The 15641-nt window shown below is 51.4% G+C and overlaps 2 protein-coding genes across 2 annotated transcripts in view; one reads left to right on the top strand and one right to left on the bottom strand.

Moving 5' to 3' along the window:
• The window catches only part of SHB (SH2 domain containing adaptor protein B), a 139340-nt gene extending 126445 nt beyond the window's left edge, over nt 1-12895 (bottom strand). Inside the window, exon 1 of the mRNA XM_012463408.3 lies at nt 12164-12895. Coding sequence (XP_012318831.2) covers nt 12164-12880 — 717 coding nt within the window. The 5' untranslated portion in view covers nt 12881-12895. The remainder of the gene's footprint in view (nt 1-12163) is intronic.
• Nucleotides 12896-13769: 874 nt separating this feature from the next.
• Nucleotides 13770-15641, top strand: part of LOC105733377 (stimulated by retinoic acid gene 6 protein-like) — a 433741-nt gene continuing 431869 nt past the window's right edge. The window contains exon 1 of the mRNA XM_064379820.1: nt 13770-13848. The gene's annotated coding sequence lies outside the window, so the exon portion shown is untranslated. The remainder of the gene's footprint in view (nt 13849-15641) is intronic.

Here is a 15641-nt window from a genome sequence, read left to right as displayed (position 1 = left end):
TGAACAAGCAATACAGGGTGTCCAGAAAAACACTAGCCCTTAGGAAAATAAGATGACAACCCTACCTCATACCGTGAAAGCAAACTCTAGAGATGGAAATTTCAATGTAAAAAAAAAAAAAATCCATCAAAGTATTAGAAGAAAATACAAATACTAGAGCAGGAAAGACTTTTCCTTTTTTTGAGACACTCGCTATGCTGTCCAGGCTGGAGTGCACTGGTGCAATCTCAGCTCACTGCAACCTCTGCCTCCTGGGTTTAAGTGATTGTAGTGCCTCAGCCTCTGAAGTAGCTGGGACTACGGGTGCACACCACCACACCCAGCTAATTTTTTGTATTTTTAGTAGAGACAGGTTTTTGCCATGTTGCCCAGGCTGGCCTCAAACCCCTGAGCTCACGCAATCCTCCCACCTTGGCCTCCCAAAGTGCTGGGATTACAGGTGTGAGCCACTGCGCCCAGACGGGAAGACTTCTCAGCAGCATGCTCAAGAAATCATGAACATGAAGACTGATTAAATAGAAAACAATTCATTGTAACCAACAACTGCCAGATATAGAACCAAAAGGCAAATTATAAACTTTAAAAAGTATTCTGCAACCCAAATGGCAGGCAAGGGACTCCCATCATTAATCTACAAAGAGCTCTTATAAATCAACAGAGATAACCCTGCAGTAGAAAAGAAGGAACAGATAATAAACAGTTTTGGAAAAGCAACACAAATGGTCAAGGCACATTTGCACCAAGAAACCAGGAAACTGCAAACGCAACTAACCTGCAATAGAATTCCCAGCATTGTGTGAGAAGGGTAAAACAGGTGTCAACTTCTAAAGTCTTTCTAGAATAGAATTTGGAAGTATGTAGCAAACTTTTTACTGTCTTATTCAACAATTCTCAGAATCAACCCCCAAGGAAATAATCACAGACTTATGCAAAGAATTAAGTTACAAAGATGTTCATTAAGGTACTATTAAGTTGGTGAAAAAGAGGAAAAGTCTAACATATGAACAGAATACAATGCTGCTATTAAATTACAGTTGTTAAATATTTAATATATTAGAGACATCTTTCCGTGTCTTCAAGTTTAAAAAAAAATAAATATGGTATTAATTTTTGTGAAGGGAAAAATAAATAAATATATGCACTGAAAAATGGCTAGATAGAAAAGCAGTAAAATGTTAATGGTGGTTTCTTTAAATTACAGACTTAGGGTTGGTTTCTATTTTAGTTTTGCTTACTCATATTTTCTATACCAAACTTTTCTTAATTTTGTTGTTAGCAGTAAAAGGTTAGTAAAGAGATAAATGTTGAAATATACCTCAAAATGCAAGCTAGCCCCTTTCTGAGGAACTGGCTCAGAGCACAGCCAACTTGGAAGGATCCCACACAGGGCAGGTAGGCACCGCGCCATTCTGCAAATGCCTTGCAGTCCCCAATTACATGTGTGGCTTTGGAATGCACCAGAGGGATTACTGGGCTGTCTGGCTTTCTGGGAGTGCACCTCCAACAAAATGGTAAAGTTTCACTGTTAGGGTCTTTCTGATGATTTTCATTTTGAGAATTCAGCCATGGCCTGGAGAAACCTGCAAACTCTCATTCTTCTAGTTCTGTTTGCATCCTCCCCATAGCCCATGTACCAGCAAACCCATATAAGGGAGCACTTCCTTTCAGAATCGGTCAACAATGAAATGCTCTACTGAGCAAAACAGTGGCTGCTCCAGCCCTGTCCCTGGAGACTTAATCACTGTACTGTCTCCACCCTTCCGTGGTGCCCAGCGCAGCCATGCAACACAGCAGGTGGCCTCTTTTAAATAAGGAGTATCAGGGCAATTTCAGGCCAGTGGTAGGCGGGACCCTGCCCCTTGCCACCTTCCTCTATCCCTGGCCAATACAGCGTGGCACATCCCAAGCTCTGGCCACCCCTGACTGCACACAGAAGAGTTCCCCTTCCAATCTCAGCCACTGTGGATGGGGTCCCCTCTGTCTCGGATGCACCATCCACACCTTCCTCTAGACCCACCTTCCATGAGGCCTCCTCTTTCTGGTGGTTTTCCCCATTTCCTCCCCCAGACCCAGAGGGCCATCCATGTCCTGGGATCTCAGGCACCTCCTGGCCCCAGACGGCAGGGTGCATCCCACTCTGGACCCCTAGGCTTCAGCTGCTGAATCCACTATTGCAGCTGCTCAGGGCCAAAACCCTGCAGCCATCCTGGCTCTTCTCCCTCATCTCTGTCAGGAAATCCTGAGGCTTGACCTTCACCACACTCTGGAATCTGACCTCTTCTCATCACCTGCTGCTGGTGCCCTGCTTCTAGTGGTCTGCCCGCAGGTCCCCTCCGCTCTAGAATCTCTAGAACCACCCTTTTAAAACCCAAGTCAGATGTGTGGTCAGCTCCTCTGCTCAGAACCCTCCGCTGCCCTCATCTCATGCAGGGTTAGCAAGGAAACCTCTTCAATGCCTGTGAGGTCCGACATCCTCTGCCCCGCACCTTCAGCCTGCATCTGCCTCCACGCCTCCTCTTTGCCTGCTCCACTCAGTCACGGAGATCTTGGCATTGCTCCCTGAACCACCAGGCATGCTACTGCCTCAGGCTTCCGCACTGTGGCCCTTTCCTTTGCCTGTAACATCCTCCTTGGGGGCCAGGTGGTTTATGCCATCACAACCTTTAGCAAGGTCCTCTCTGAGCACCCATATAAAATAACATCACTCCCAAATTCACACTTGCCCTCGCCTCTTTATTCCTCTTTACTTTCCTCCACAGTCCCTACCCCTGACATTAACTATATTTGCTTGACTCCTGTCATGAGAGAGCAAACTCAGGGGAGCATAGACTCTTATCTGCTTTGTTCACGGCTATATTCCCAGCACCTAAATAGAACAATCCCCAGCACGTAGCAGGCTCTCAACAATGTCTACTGAATGAATGAATGAATGAGAAGAAAGGATTTGACATGGGCTCTCACAGTCCCGCTGGGAAATCTCGGTCCAGCCTGTAAGTCAAGGCCCGGCAGTGGGCCAGTGGATCCGATTCCCCCACCCACCCTGCTGTCGAGTCACTCTTCCCTCCTCGGCCCTGGGAAGTCCCTTTCTGACCAGTACTAATAAGTGCTGCTTGGAAAACACTGGGCCTGAGTCACTCTCTAGGGCTCTAATTCTCTCTCCATCTCCTGGACCCACACATCCAAGATCCTTCCTTTACAGCATAATGGGAAATCCAGAGAGAGTTCCCCTTGGAGAAAATGGAAAGGAACTGAACGATAATTCAGTTCTTCCTGCCTCAGCAGTTAGGAAAGCTCAAACTCTCAGGAAGTTAGTACCTCTGAAAGTGAAACATTAATAGAAATATTACTGGAAAATACCAAACAGGAAGAGAAGGAAAATTCCACTGTGGAAGCAAGGTTCTCTGTCAATGCTTCTTAATGGTCTCAGCAAAGTGTTTCAGAATCAAAACACGGGAAGAAGCGGAAATCAATCAGGCTATCACTTTTCCTGTAGACTCCAGCTTCGGCCACGTCACCTGCACACCACCCCGGCCCAAAGGGCACTGGCCTCAACACAAGGTCAACACACACAGCAGGTACTGGCCACCAGCTCTGCCTCTGCTGTGAGGCAGGGAGGAATGCAGTCCTCCCTGTGAGCCTCTGTTTCTTCATCTGCAAAAGGGAGATACAGCACCCTCATAGAGTGGCTCTGAGAAGCAAACAAATTATCACCGTGAAAGTGCCCTTTAAGCTGTGGAATACTTACATAAATGCTGGAATCAGTCACTTCTACCATGCCAACAGAGGGGGTATTTTACAAAGAGTAAGTCTAGCCACAAAAAAGGCAGAGACAATAGAGCAAATTCGGGCATAAGACTGTGCAACTTGAGATAGTATGGCACAGTGGTTACAATCAGATGCTGGATCTGGCTTCACATCTTATCTCTGCCACTTACTGACTTTTTAAATTTTTTTGAGACAGTCTCGCTCTGTTGCCCAGGCTGGAGTGCAGTAGCCGGATCTCGACTCACTACAACCTCTGCCTCCCGGGTTCAAACGATTCTCCTACCTCAGCCTCTTAAGTAGCTGGGATTACAGGCGTGCGCCACCACATCCAGCTAATTTTTGTATTTTTAGTAGAGACAGGGTTTCACCATGTTGGCCAGGCTGGTCTCGAACTCCCGACCTCAGGTGACCCACCCACCCCAAACTCCCAGAGTGCTGGGATTACAGGCATGAGCCACCATACCCAGCCGACCTGACTTTAGACAAGTGACTTAACCTCCCTGTGCCTTGGTTTCCTCATATGTAAAAATGAGAATAGTAGTAGCAGTAGTAGTACCCATCTCAAAGGACTGTAGTGAGGAGTAAAGTTACAGACAAAGCACACAAGACTGTACCTAGCTCAAAGTATGTACAATAAAAGTATTAGCTAACATTACTGTAGTGGAAAGCTCCCTTAATTCAAGTGAATGTGCTTTTTTTACTCAAGTATCTTCTCCTCACACTGCTTCTCCTGTGGCTCCATGAAATGAAGGCCATGCTCAGAACAGTCTCTATGCCAAGATGGCTTTTAGCTCACCCAAACCAATTCATTTACAGATAAATTCTGATATGCAGATCTGGTTTTCAACCTTGGTTCCTGTGTCCTCAATCAGAAGATAAGCTTTTCTGAGGCAGGCACTATCCAGGCCCTGGTTCATCCTTGTATCCACACAGCTACTGATGGTGGCCTGTATATAGCAATTCCTCAGTCAGCACACGCCAAATGAAAGTTAGGAAGTCAGAGATGACCACTACCTTTGTCCTGTGGAAAATGGACCACCCTTTAGGCACAGTGGCTCACACCTGTAATCCCAGCACTTTGGGAGACCAAGGCAGGCAGATCACTTGAGCCCAGGAGTTTGAGATCAGCCTGGGCAACATCGTGAAACCCCATCTCTACTAAAAAAAACAAACAAAAAAATACAGCCAGGTGTGGTGGCTCACACCTGTAATCCCAGCACTTTTGGAGGCCAAGGTGTGCAGATCACCTGAGGTCAGGAGTTTGAGACCAGCCTAACATGGAGAAATCCTGTCTCTACTAAAAACGCAAAATTAGCAGAGTGTGGTGGCATGTGCCTATAATCCCAGCTATTCGGGAGGCTGAGGCAGGAGAATCGCTTGAACCCACGAGGCAGAGGTTTCAGTGAGCCAAGATCGCACCATTGCATTCCAGGCTGGGCAACAAGAGGAAAACTCCGTCTCAAAAAAAAAAAAAAAAAAAATTAGCCGGGTATGGTGGTGAATACCTGTAGTCCCAGTTACTTGAGAGGCTGAGGTGGGAGAATCCCCTGAGACTGGGAAGTTGAGGCTGTAGTGAGCTGGATCGTGCCACTGCACTCCAGCATGGGGGATGGGAGTGAGATCCTGTCTCAAAAACAAACAAAAAAAATGCACCACCACTACCACCACCATCAACCAACCTCAGAAAGCTACAAGGTGTGTTGCCGTCAGCCAGCCAGCATCCCAACTCTGTTGCAAAGCCACGCATCCTAGTTTATTTTCTAGGGCCAAACCTGGCCTACTCCTTCCCCACAGGCCACCACTTCTGGGCTCTCCCAGCACAAGCTAAATTAATCAGGGGAAGGCTTAACCACAGGCAATGTCGACCTTGCTGACTGATTGGAGGAAACCACACCTGTTTCAGATTTGACTTTTAAAGCTAATTTTTATGGGTCAGAAATGCTCTGGGGGCAGAGAAAGGATGGGGTCAAATCATGGGGGTTAAGCCCTGGGGTAATCAGTCATGTTCTGAGATTGTCAGATTAGAGGGGACAGTCACCTGATCTCCTTCAAGGAAACTTAAGTTCCTTGCTGATGAGGGCCAATGTACCGCCAGTCTTTTCCTCCAAACAGAGCACACACAGCCTCCTGAATCCTTGAAGGGAAGGAATGTTTGGTGTTAGAAAGAGAAGACATGACAGTTACAAGACTCACGTTTTGTGCAGCTGTCCCTTGGGATGTGCCAACTCTGTGCTCAGAATTTCTCTATAAAATAACTCAAGTGTTGCATTAACATCTCATTTCTGGAACTCTGAGGCAGATGGGGGAGAGAAAAACAGAAAAGCCAGCTCTAGGGCCTCTTCTAGGGACACCAAAGCAAAGGCTGAAAGCGGACAAATGAGGGCAGAGGGATGCAAGAAGAGGAGCATTAAGTAAAGTGGAGGAGACATGTAACACATATCCCAGCAAATATCCCACCCTTACTACTGTATTTCCATTGAAACCACGAAAACAGAGGAAGCATATAGGTTTTGAACTTTAGACAGCACAGGTGTGATCCTTGCTCTATCACTTGGTAGCAATTGTGACATTAGGCAAGTCATCAACCTCTCTAAAGAGAGGTTTTTATCGCCAGGCTGGAGTTTATCGCCAGGCTGGAGTTCAGTGGTGCAATCTCAGCTCACTGCAACAACCGCCTCCCGGTTTAAGCAATTTTCTGCCTCCTCAGCCTCCCAAGTAGCTGGGAGATGATGGCACTGAAGGCCCTAATTAATGCCTTGCACACTGTATCCCTGCCCTTTGCCATGGGACACTGCAGCTCCTCCTCTCTCCTTGAATTGCGGCTGGCCTTGTGATTTGCTTCGATCAACAGAATGCAGTAGAAGGGTCAGTGTGCCAGTTTCCAACCTTAAGAGACCTTATGGGCTTCTGTTTTTTCTTGGAACACCCTGCTGCCATCATATGAACATGTGCCAGAGGAGAGACCACACCAAACAGAGCTGAATTGTTGCATCCCAAGTCTATCCTAAACCAGCCCACCAAACACGTAGAAAGCCTAGCCAGGATCAGCAGGGCTACATACCTACCTCATCCCCAGTGACTGCAAAGGCATGAGTAAGCCCAACTGAGACCAGAAAAAACGACTCAGATATGCAGGCTCATGACTATAATAAAAGCCTATCATTGAAAGCAGAGGTGAGAAATTACAGCCCACAGGCCAGCTGCCTGTTTTTGTACATAAAGTTTTATTGGAATACAGCCGTTCCTACTAATTTCCATATTGTCTATGGCTGCTTTCAAGCTACAGTGGCCTAGTTGAAGAGCTATGATGGAGACCGCACGGCCAGCAAGCCTGAAGACATTTACCATATGTGGTCCTTTAAGAAACATTTGCTGACCCCTGGTTTCAAACTGTGGGTGTTTTGGGGTGATTTGTTATGCAGCAATAGCTAATATAGTACCCAAGCCTCTCCCAGTGGGATGGTGAGGATTAAATGACAGATTAAGTGATTACTATGAAGCCTGGAGAATGTATTTCCCTTCTGGGGAATCAACCAGGAAAAACTGGATTTGATATGCAGCATTTCTCACACTATTTTCAGGGGATGGGACTTAAAAGGGAAGTGTCTCAAGCCAAACCATAGCTACTAAGTGTGGCCCTGACCTTTTCCGTCAGTGACATTTTAAGAACTGGAGAATGTGGCTGTTCATCAAATGGGAATGACTGACAACTCATATTTGACCCTGGCTTCGATCAAGCCCTACATCAATGATTTTATGTGAAATGGGACAAATGACAATTCACAACTCCACAGCAAGGCACAGGAGGACTTTCTTCCCTTTGTGGGCTCCAACCTCCCTCTGCAGTCTCCTGCCACACCTGCCCTGCTGCCCCCAGCCATCCTCTCCAGCCTCCAGGCAGGGGCACAAACTGCTTTATCCCCTCCTCTGCATGAAGGCCCTCTTCCCCACTCCCTTGCCTCAGGAATTCCCATTCATCCTTCTACACTCAGCTCAAATGCAGCCTTCTCCTGAAGGCCTTCTTTGGCTTCCCAGCCAAGTTCAGGCCCTCCCAGCCCTCTGCACACACTTCTGGCATTCCTCCGGTTGTGATATTGTCTCTCTGGTTGTATCTGTCTCCCTGACTAGACGTGGAGAAGCTGGTATTCAACTGCAAACTGAGAAGCTTCCTTCTTGGAAAGCTAGCCACAACTTATTTCTCTCTGAATTCCCCCTGCCTACCAGGCAGTTTAGAAACTTTTTGCTGGATGTTTTAAAAAAAAGAAAGTTAGACATGATATTATTTATTCTATAACTATGGAAAAAGTGTTATTTAACTCAACTCTGGATGCTGACAAAATATAAAGTGTTGGTACACATTAGTATGTATTTAAAACCTGGGAAAACTGATGTCATGATGATCTTGACTTAGTTGTGGTGGAAAAGACATTTATTTAATTATAATAAAGAAACAAGACTTCAGCGGAAAATATAACTGGATGAGACCTGTTTGGCTGCACAAAAGGAGAACTACCAAAGTAACTGGCCTCTTTTGTCATCATTTTTTTTTTATAAAGCACAACTTGAAGGAATAATGTGTCTACCTATTCCAGTTTTGTTTTCTCTTCCCAGAAGCTCAGGCCCTCACCTAAACTACAATTGTCCCCTAACTTCCATCCCATTTTCCCCAGATTTTGGTTGCTGTTTATAGCCTGATGCCCCTCCACCGTGGCTCTGAGTACATCCCTTCCCTGGCTCAACAATCTTCAAGGACTCCCCTGTGGGGTCCAACCTCAAGCCCCTACCTCTCTCACACACTGTCATCTCTCATTCACCAAACAAAGCCCAGCTCCATGAAAGTGCTGCTTTCCACGAACAGGCCTTACATTGAGGTTTTATGCACACATACATGTACATCCACACATACATGTTCACACACACATGTACACCCTTACATATACACGCCCTGACACGTAAGCACTCCTGCAGCCTGCAGTCACCCTCTCCCCTGTGCTGAGACTCCACTTCCAGCTCTAGATCTAGCTCAAAGCCACCTCCTCGATGAAGATCTCTTCAAATTCTCCAAGATAAAAACACTGGGAAACAAAGAATGAAATTTCTGTCAATCTCCTCCAGGGGCTTAGGCCAAAGATCATGGACAAGTCTCCTGCATCCTTCATTACCTCCCCTCCTCATTCATATTTACACCAAGACATCTCTGAGCAGAAAGTAAATGCTGGAAAAAGTGGGCTATGTTAGTGGAGAAACCAGCAGAATAAGGCTAGTCTCTCTTCCAAATAATTCTAAAAGGGAAAGAAGATGGGGTGTTGTGGCTCATACCTGTAATCCTAGCACTTTGGAAAGCGAAGGTGGGAAAATCGCTTAAGCCCAAGAGCCTGGTCAACCTAACGAGACCTCATCTCTACAGATTAAAAAAAAAACCACCAGATGTGACAATGAGTGCCTGTGGCCCCAGGTACTCAGGAGGCTAAGGGATGGGAAGATTGACTCTGGGAGGTTGAGGCTGCAGTGAGTCATAACTGCACCACTGCATTCCAGCCTAGGTGACAGGGTGAGACCTCAAACAATGGATAAAGACTAAATGAGGTGCTAGAAGTGGGTTTTCCTGGATCCATGAGTGAGGGGCATAAGGAAGGCTGGATCTACAGTGTGCCTGGCCTCCCAAAAGCTGTTTGGCTGGAAATAATGTGAAAATGACTGCTTCCTGACTGCCTGATGGGGTGGGGATGGAGGGGTGCTAGCCCAGGATCAGCGGGTAGCCACACACAGAATGGCAGAAACAAGGGTATCCAGAGTCTCTGCATTCCAAAGCTAACCTGACCAGAAGACCCAGAGGGACAGTTAAGAAGCCAATGTTGCCCGAGTGCTTTTCAAGCATGGTCCCAGGACCCTCAGCCATTTCCCCTGCAACCTGGGAAATGGAGTGCAAACACTCAGGTCCCCCACCAGGCATGTTCAGTCAGCTGCTACAGGGTAGTCCCCAGCAATCCGTTGTAACCAGCCCTCTAGGCGCACTATTAAAGTTTGAGGATCACTGCACTAGAACATTCTGCTGACCCTCCCTGGCTGCCTCCTCCCTCCTGGATAGAAAGAACAGCTGGACAACTTCTCAGATCAAAGGTCTTGCAGTCACAACCTAGTAGGTGAAAAGCAGCCCAGAGAGATCTTCTAAAAAAACATATCTGATCAAAATACTACAGCAGCTAAATCCCTTCACAGGCCCCCTCTGTGCGTAGTTTACAAGGTCCTCCCCAATCCAGGCCCTGCCCAACTCTAACCTCTCAATCCAGCCACAAGGGACTTCACCTGCAGTTCCCTGAAGCACAAGGCTCTTCTCCAGCCAACCATGCTGACCACTCCTCCCTGACAATAATGGCCCTGCCTCTAAGGTGCACTCCTCCAAGCACCCCCCTCCACCTCTCCCCTGCCCTTCAGTCCTCCTGTAACCCTGTAACACAAGGTCTCATCATAGCACTCATCACCATTATGCCACTATGGCCCCTGTCATAGCATTCACTGCAGAGGGGCCCTGCTCCAACACCCAGCAGAGGAGGGCACAGAGAAGACCAGTAAGAAATATCTGGTGATGAAAAGAAGCCAAGTCATAAACATTTTGACATCTTGGCTATAAAACAAGTCATTTCTCAGTGTTTGAAACAGTCTTAATTGCCATTGGGAAAAAAAGTTTACTGAAGTTTTGATCCACTAGCAGTGGGAGAGAAAGGAGATCTGCCCACCTGCTGCATGGCTGCAGGGTAACAAGAAGGATGCATAAAGTCCAGTGCAGTTGGCCATGACCCTTTCGTGCCTTCCATATCCAAGATCTCCAGGTCTCCCCAGCGCCCGCACCAAGCCAAGCCTGGGCCATGCATAAGACTACACGGAGCCTATCTGGTGTTTCCTTCATTCATCAAAAACAAGCCCAGGGTCCTAGTGACTCCCAGGGAAATCTACCCCCTCTCCCAAGACAGCTCCTGGGTGGCCACCTGGCTCCCAGCTCTTCGTCATCTAGGTGTGGCATCCTGGATGCTTAGGAAACCCAGAGTCCAAGCTTCCGAGGGTGTGCCCCAAACTGCCTCCAGGGAGAGGTGGGATCCTCCATAAAATGCCCAATGCAGATCAAGCAGGGGAGGGGATATTCTGGGGACCTCGGGGAGAGGAGGCCAGGCAGAAAAACTAGAGGAGGGACATTCCCTTCTTCCTCTTTCCTAGCAAACAAAAAAGATCCCTTTCCAAGCACCAGCTGGCAGGTAAGAGCCTGTCTCCCTCCTGTCTGGACATCCAGTCCTAAAAGGAACTCAGACTCTTAATCAGTCTCCCCCAGCCCAGGCCTGGGCAAAGGTTTACCTTTGGGGAAAGAAGGTGGGGAGAACAACGGCCACGCGCCAGGGCGCTGAGAAGGAAGGAGCTCTCCCACCGGGCCTCAGATTTAATCAAAACACTACCTTCCACCAGAAGTAGACAGAACAAGTATTATTTTATGGGGGAAGGGAGGGCTTCACAAGAGTGTGAAGGGGGAGGAGGGAGCCTAGTCTGGCTGTAATTAACTCGTCTGCTTCAAAGGGAGGGATCTAGATGGCCTGATGAGTTAGGAAGGTGGTTGTCACAAAGTCCCCCCGTTTTCCTGGGACTGTAAGGGGTGGGGGTGAGTTCAGGAAGGAAGCAGGTGAGGATAGGAGGGGTAGGGTCTCCTTCCAGCCAGGCCTGATAGGCTGACCCCTCGCGCGGCGGGAGGAACTGACGGGTTCGGTGAAGAGCGCTCTCGGAGGCAGCGCATTTCAACCGGAAAAGCACTCGTGGAGGTTCCCGGAGCAGCTCCGGTACCAGGCAGCCCGGATTTGGAATCCTGGAGCTGGGGGTGGGGCGGGGCAGGGCCGGGCAGGGCGGCCTCGAGGGATTGACATATACACGCTGCAGACAGCCGGTCCGGATCTGCCACCGAGAATGCTATGTAATATCAGGCGAGTCCCTTTCTTGCTCTGGACCTCAGTTCCCCACCTAGAGCGTGAGCGGAGGGTGGGGACTGGAGTAGGGGGAGTCAGGAGTCAAAGCTCTTAAGTCCGTGACAGCTCTGACTCTGACTTTACTCCTTGGCAGCCGGGAAGGCTGGCTGGGTCCGTTTTCCTGGGGCAAGGCTAGGCCGGGCGCTCTCGCTAGGGCAGTGGGCTCAAAGAAGGGATGTTCTGGGAGCAGCAGCGAAAGAGGTGGGGTCGGGAGGCCGCCTGTCCCGGGGAAAGCGCGCGGGAGGGGGCAGAAACGGGAAGCAGAATGCCAGCCCCGACCCAAGGTCCTAGGCCGAAGCTGAAGTAGAGACTCGATACGAGAGCGATGGGTGCCTCGGTTTCCCCGGGCACACGGTGGCTCTGGAACCTCAGGAAGAGGCCAAGGGGCACCTTACCTTGTCCTTCTTGCCGGCCCCGCTCTCCTCCGCCGCTGAGGCGGCGCACTTGTTGAGTAGTTTCTTGCCTCCGCAAGCCGTCGGGCTCCAGGTACGGCCGCCCGCGCAGGCGCCCCCCAGAGGGTCCCCGGCTCCGCCGCCCGCGGCGCTCTCCACTTTGATGAGGCGGTGCTTGGGGGAGATGTAGCGCACCTCGGCCGGCGTGGCGGGCCTCCGCTCGCTGCTGCTGCGGTAGAGGTGTGGGGAGCCAGAGGACGAGGACGAGGACGCGGCGGCCCCCGAGCCCGAAGAGGCGCAGCAACAGCCCGCAGCGCCCGACGCTGACGAGGCCGAGAAGGCGCGCTGGACCCCGCCTGGCTCCCCGCCGCCGCCGCAGTAGTCCAGGCGGCACATGGCGCGCAGTTTGCGCAGCGACGAGCCGGGCCCGTTGTAGGGGTCCTCGAAGTCGCGCTCCTTCTGCGCGCGGTAGGCGCGGATGAGGTCGCTGGTGCTGCCGCTGTCGTCGGGCAGCGAGCCCGAAGAGGCCGAGAAGCAGGAGGCGGTGGCCGGACCGCAGGACGCCGAGGCGGCGGAGGAGGCCTGCGGCACGGCCTGCGGGGGCTGCGAGGGCCGCTCGCCCCGGCGCCGCTGCTCGCGATAGTCTGGCCGCGGCGGCTGCGGGGGACTCTTGGTCTTGCTGTTGCCCAAGCTGAAGTACTTGTTCAGCCACTTGGCCATGGCGAGTGGCCGCCTAGGGCGGCGGCGCGGTAGCCCGGTCCGCCGCCGCGGCCATTCGGGGGGCAGCACTGCCGCCCAGGTCCCTCGGCGCCCCGGCCCCGGCGGTGGGTGTCCGGGGCGCCCGCTCCCGACGCCAAGTTCAAGTTCTCGAGGCCGCCGCCTCCTGCCGGCCGCTCTCCGGCTCCGGCAGCTACAGCACCGCCCTCCGCTTAGCGCCGCCCGAGCTAGGGATCTTGCGCCCCTCGTGGGCCCGTCTCATGGGGTCCCGGCCCACGGCCCGGGGGAGAGCGGAAGGTCCGAGCGCCCCCCGCCGCGGACGCCGTGGAGCGCGCTCCTGCCCCGTCGGAGCCGCAGCCTCCGCCTTGGCCGGGATCCGCCGCTGCCGCGGGAACTTCTTGGCGTCTTTCGCTCCCTTCTTCCTTCCTGCGAGCGCTGGGGCGAGCTCGGTCCCACAGCCGGGGAGAATGAGGCCGGGAGAGACAGCGAGCGACGGAGGGAGGCAGCCGGCGCCCGCCCGAGCCCGCGCGCCCGTGCCCGTCCCGGCGGCGCCTGTCGCTGCCACTGCCGCCGCCTCCCGAGCCGCCGCGTGTGTGACACTCAGGCCGCCAGAGCCCGCCCCGCGCCGCCGCCCCGCCCTCCCGGAGCCCGCGCGCGCGGCCCGCCCCCGCAGACCCAGCCCCGCCCACCCCCGCGAGCCTGGCCCGGGGCCGCAGCCCAAGCCCCGCCCACCTCACGCTAGGGGCCCGGGCGGGCGCACCTCTCTGCTCCTACACACGCCACCTCCCGCGGCCGCCCCGGCGCCAGTACCAGGGTCTTGCCCCAGGGCGCTGGGGTCCCGCCGCGCGGCCGGCTCCGCCTCGCCTGCAGCCCGCCGCCGCCTTCTGCTAGAGGTTGCTTGGCTGAGTGTGCTACGCGCAGAGGCCAAACCTGTACGCAGTCCCGCGGGACCCGCGCGTTGTTCACTCCAGGTATCCCCTTGTTGGGGTTGAGGAATGGGGGTGGATTAACACGGAACCTTTCTAGTTTACAGCGTGACCTGTGTGGAGGAAATGCAGTGCGAGTGCCCTTAGGGGACAGAGTGGTTGTTCCCTCTTCTCCTTAAAGGGACAGACTCCGGTTCAGCCCCGTGAGCCAGGTCTTCGAAGGAATCTTTATGCTAATAAGTGTATTAGCAGTCCAGATGACGGATGCGGCCGGGATAGGCGGTGGGAGCCGGGCCCAGCACTAATCCGAGAGCAAGGCTAGGGAGGTCGGAATGTTTGCGTACCTTTTCACCTCTGAGGAAGTCGAGGCTTTAGCGCTGTTCACTGCCAGCCTGGCGGAGCAAGTTGTGGGAACGTTTAACGCCTTATGTTGTAGGAGCTAGCAGTGTTCCATTTAATACGGGACCTCGGCTGGGCGCGGTGCAATCCCGGCACTTTGGGAGGCCGAGGCAGGTGGATCACGAGGTCAAGAGTTCAAGACCAGCCTGGCCAAGTTGGTGAAACCCCGTCTCTACTAAAAATACAAAAATTACCCGGGCATGGTGGCAGGCGCCTGTAATCCCAGCTACTCGGGAGGCTGAGACAAATAATTGCTTGAACCCGGAAGGTGAAGGTTGCAATGAGCCGAGATCTTGCCACTGCACTCCAACCTGGGCGACAGAGTGAGACTTCATCTAAAAAAAAAAAAAAAAAAAAAATTTTACATGGAGAAACTGAGGCGTAGAGGAAAGTCAGACAGGTACACTTGGATGCCAGCTCCTGAGTCGGGTGGCATCATAAATATGTCATTTCCAAGAGTTTTTTCTTTGCGATTTCTGATCATCCTTTGATTATTAACCAAAATTGAGGAAACAGGCCCAAGGAGCAGTACGATTTATTTGCTCAGTGTAACTTTTCCTGGGGTCTGCACCCAGGGGAGGCGGCATGTTCCCTGTTGAAAGGGAAATGCTGCCTGAAAATGAAGTAGCTGTCACGAGGTCTGGTGTTACTTTGAATTTGTCTTGGCAAGCCCCAAACTGTGGCTTAACCCTAAGGTGTGAGTACCTGAGAGCTGAGAAATTCTCTTAAGAATATTGATTTACTAAAACAATAGCCCAAATCAATAGTCTGCATTTGGTGTCCATCTATTCTAGATGCGCTTTGGGGGAGTCTATTTTTCCTGTGTCCTGTAGTAACAGTGGGACCTTTGAGGGCAGACAGCAAGGCCAGGGGCTCTTTTGATCAGATTATAGTTCTGGCCCCGCTGGAAGTGGAGGTCAACTTTCAGTCTGAGACATTTGGACTGGGAAGGGCTGAGAGCTGTTACTGCTTCCTCTCTAACCCACCCAGACTCATGCCTGAGGCCACAGCGCAGAAGTGATAGAAGCAGTACTCCAAGTCAGTCTTATTGTGAAGCCTGACCTCTATCTGCTCAGCCACACACAGTGGTAAAGTGGAGCTGACTTCAAATTTGTTCTTCCAGAATCAAGCTATTTGCCCTTTCCCTCCTTGGTTACACAATGTTGTCATCCTCTATGGCCAATTGAATTTTCCAAACCCACCGTGTGACTTCCCACAGCCACAGATGCTATCGCCAACTACACAGCCTCTTTATTGCCTGAGATCTATTTACTTAGCATTTCACAGGACATAATCTAAGGGGTGTGTGTGTGTGTGTGTGTGTGTGTGTGTGTGTGTGTGTGATGTGTCTGGTGCATGCAGAGAGGTTAGCCCAGAAGTTAACCTGGCTAGGATGTTCATTTCGGTTATCCCTAGACTTAAATATCTCTGTTACCCTT

This window comes from Aotus nancymaae, unplaced genomic scaffold (assembly GCF_030222135.1).
Source record: "Aotus nancymaae isolate 86718 unplaced genomic scaffold, 86718_ANA_hifiasm-v0.15.2.pri h1tg000003l, whole genome shotgun sequence".
Classification (NCBI taxonomy): domain Eukaryota; kingdom Metazoa; phylum Chordata; class Mammalia; order Primates; family Aotidae; genus Aotus; species Aotus nancymaae.
Note: the sequence above shows the minus strand (reverse complement) of the source record. Positions and strands in the feature narration are given on the sequence as shown.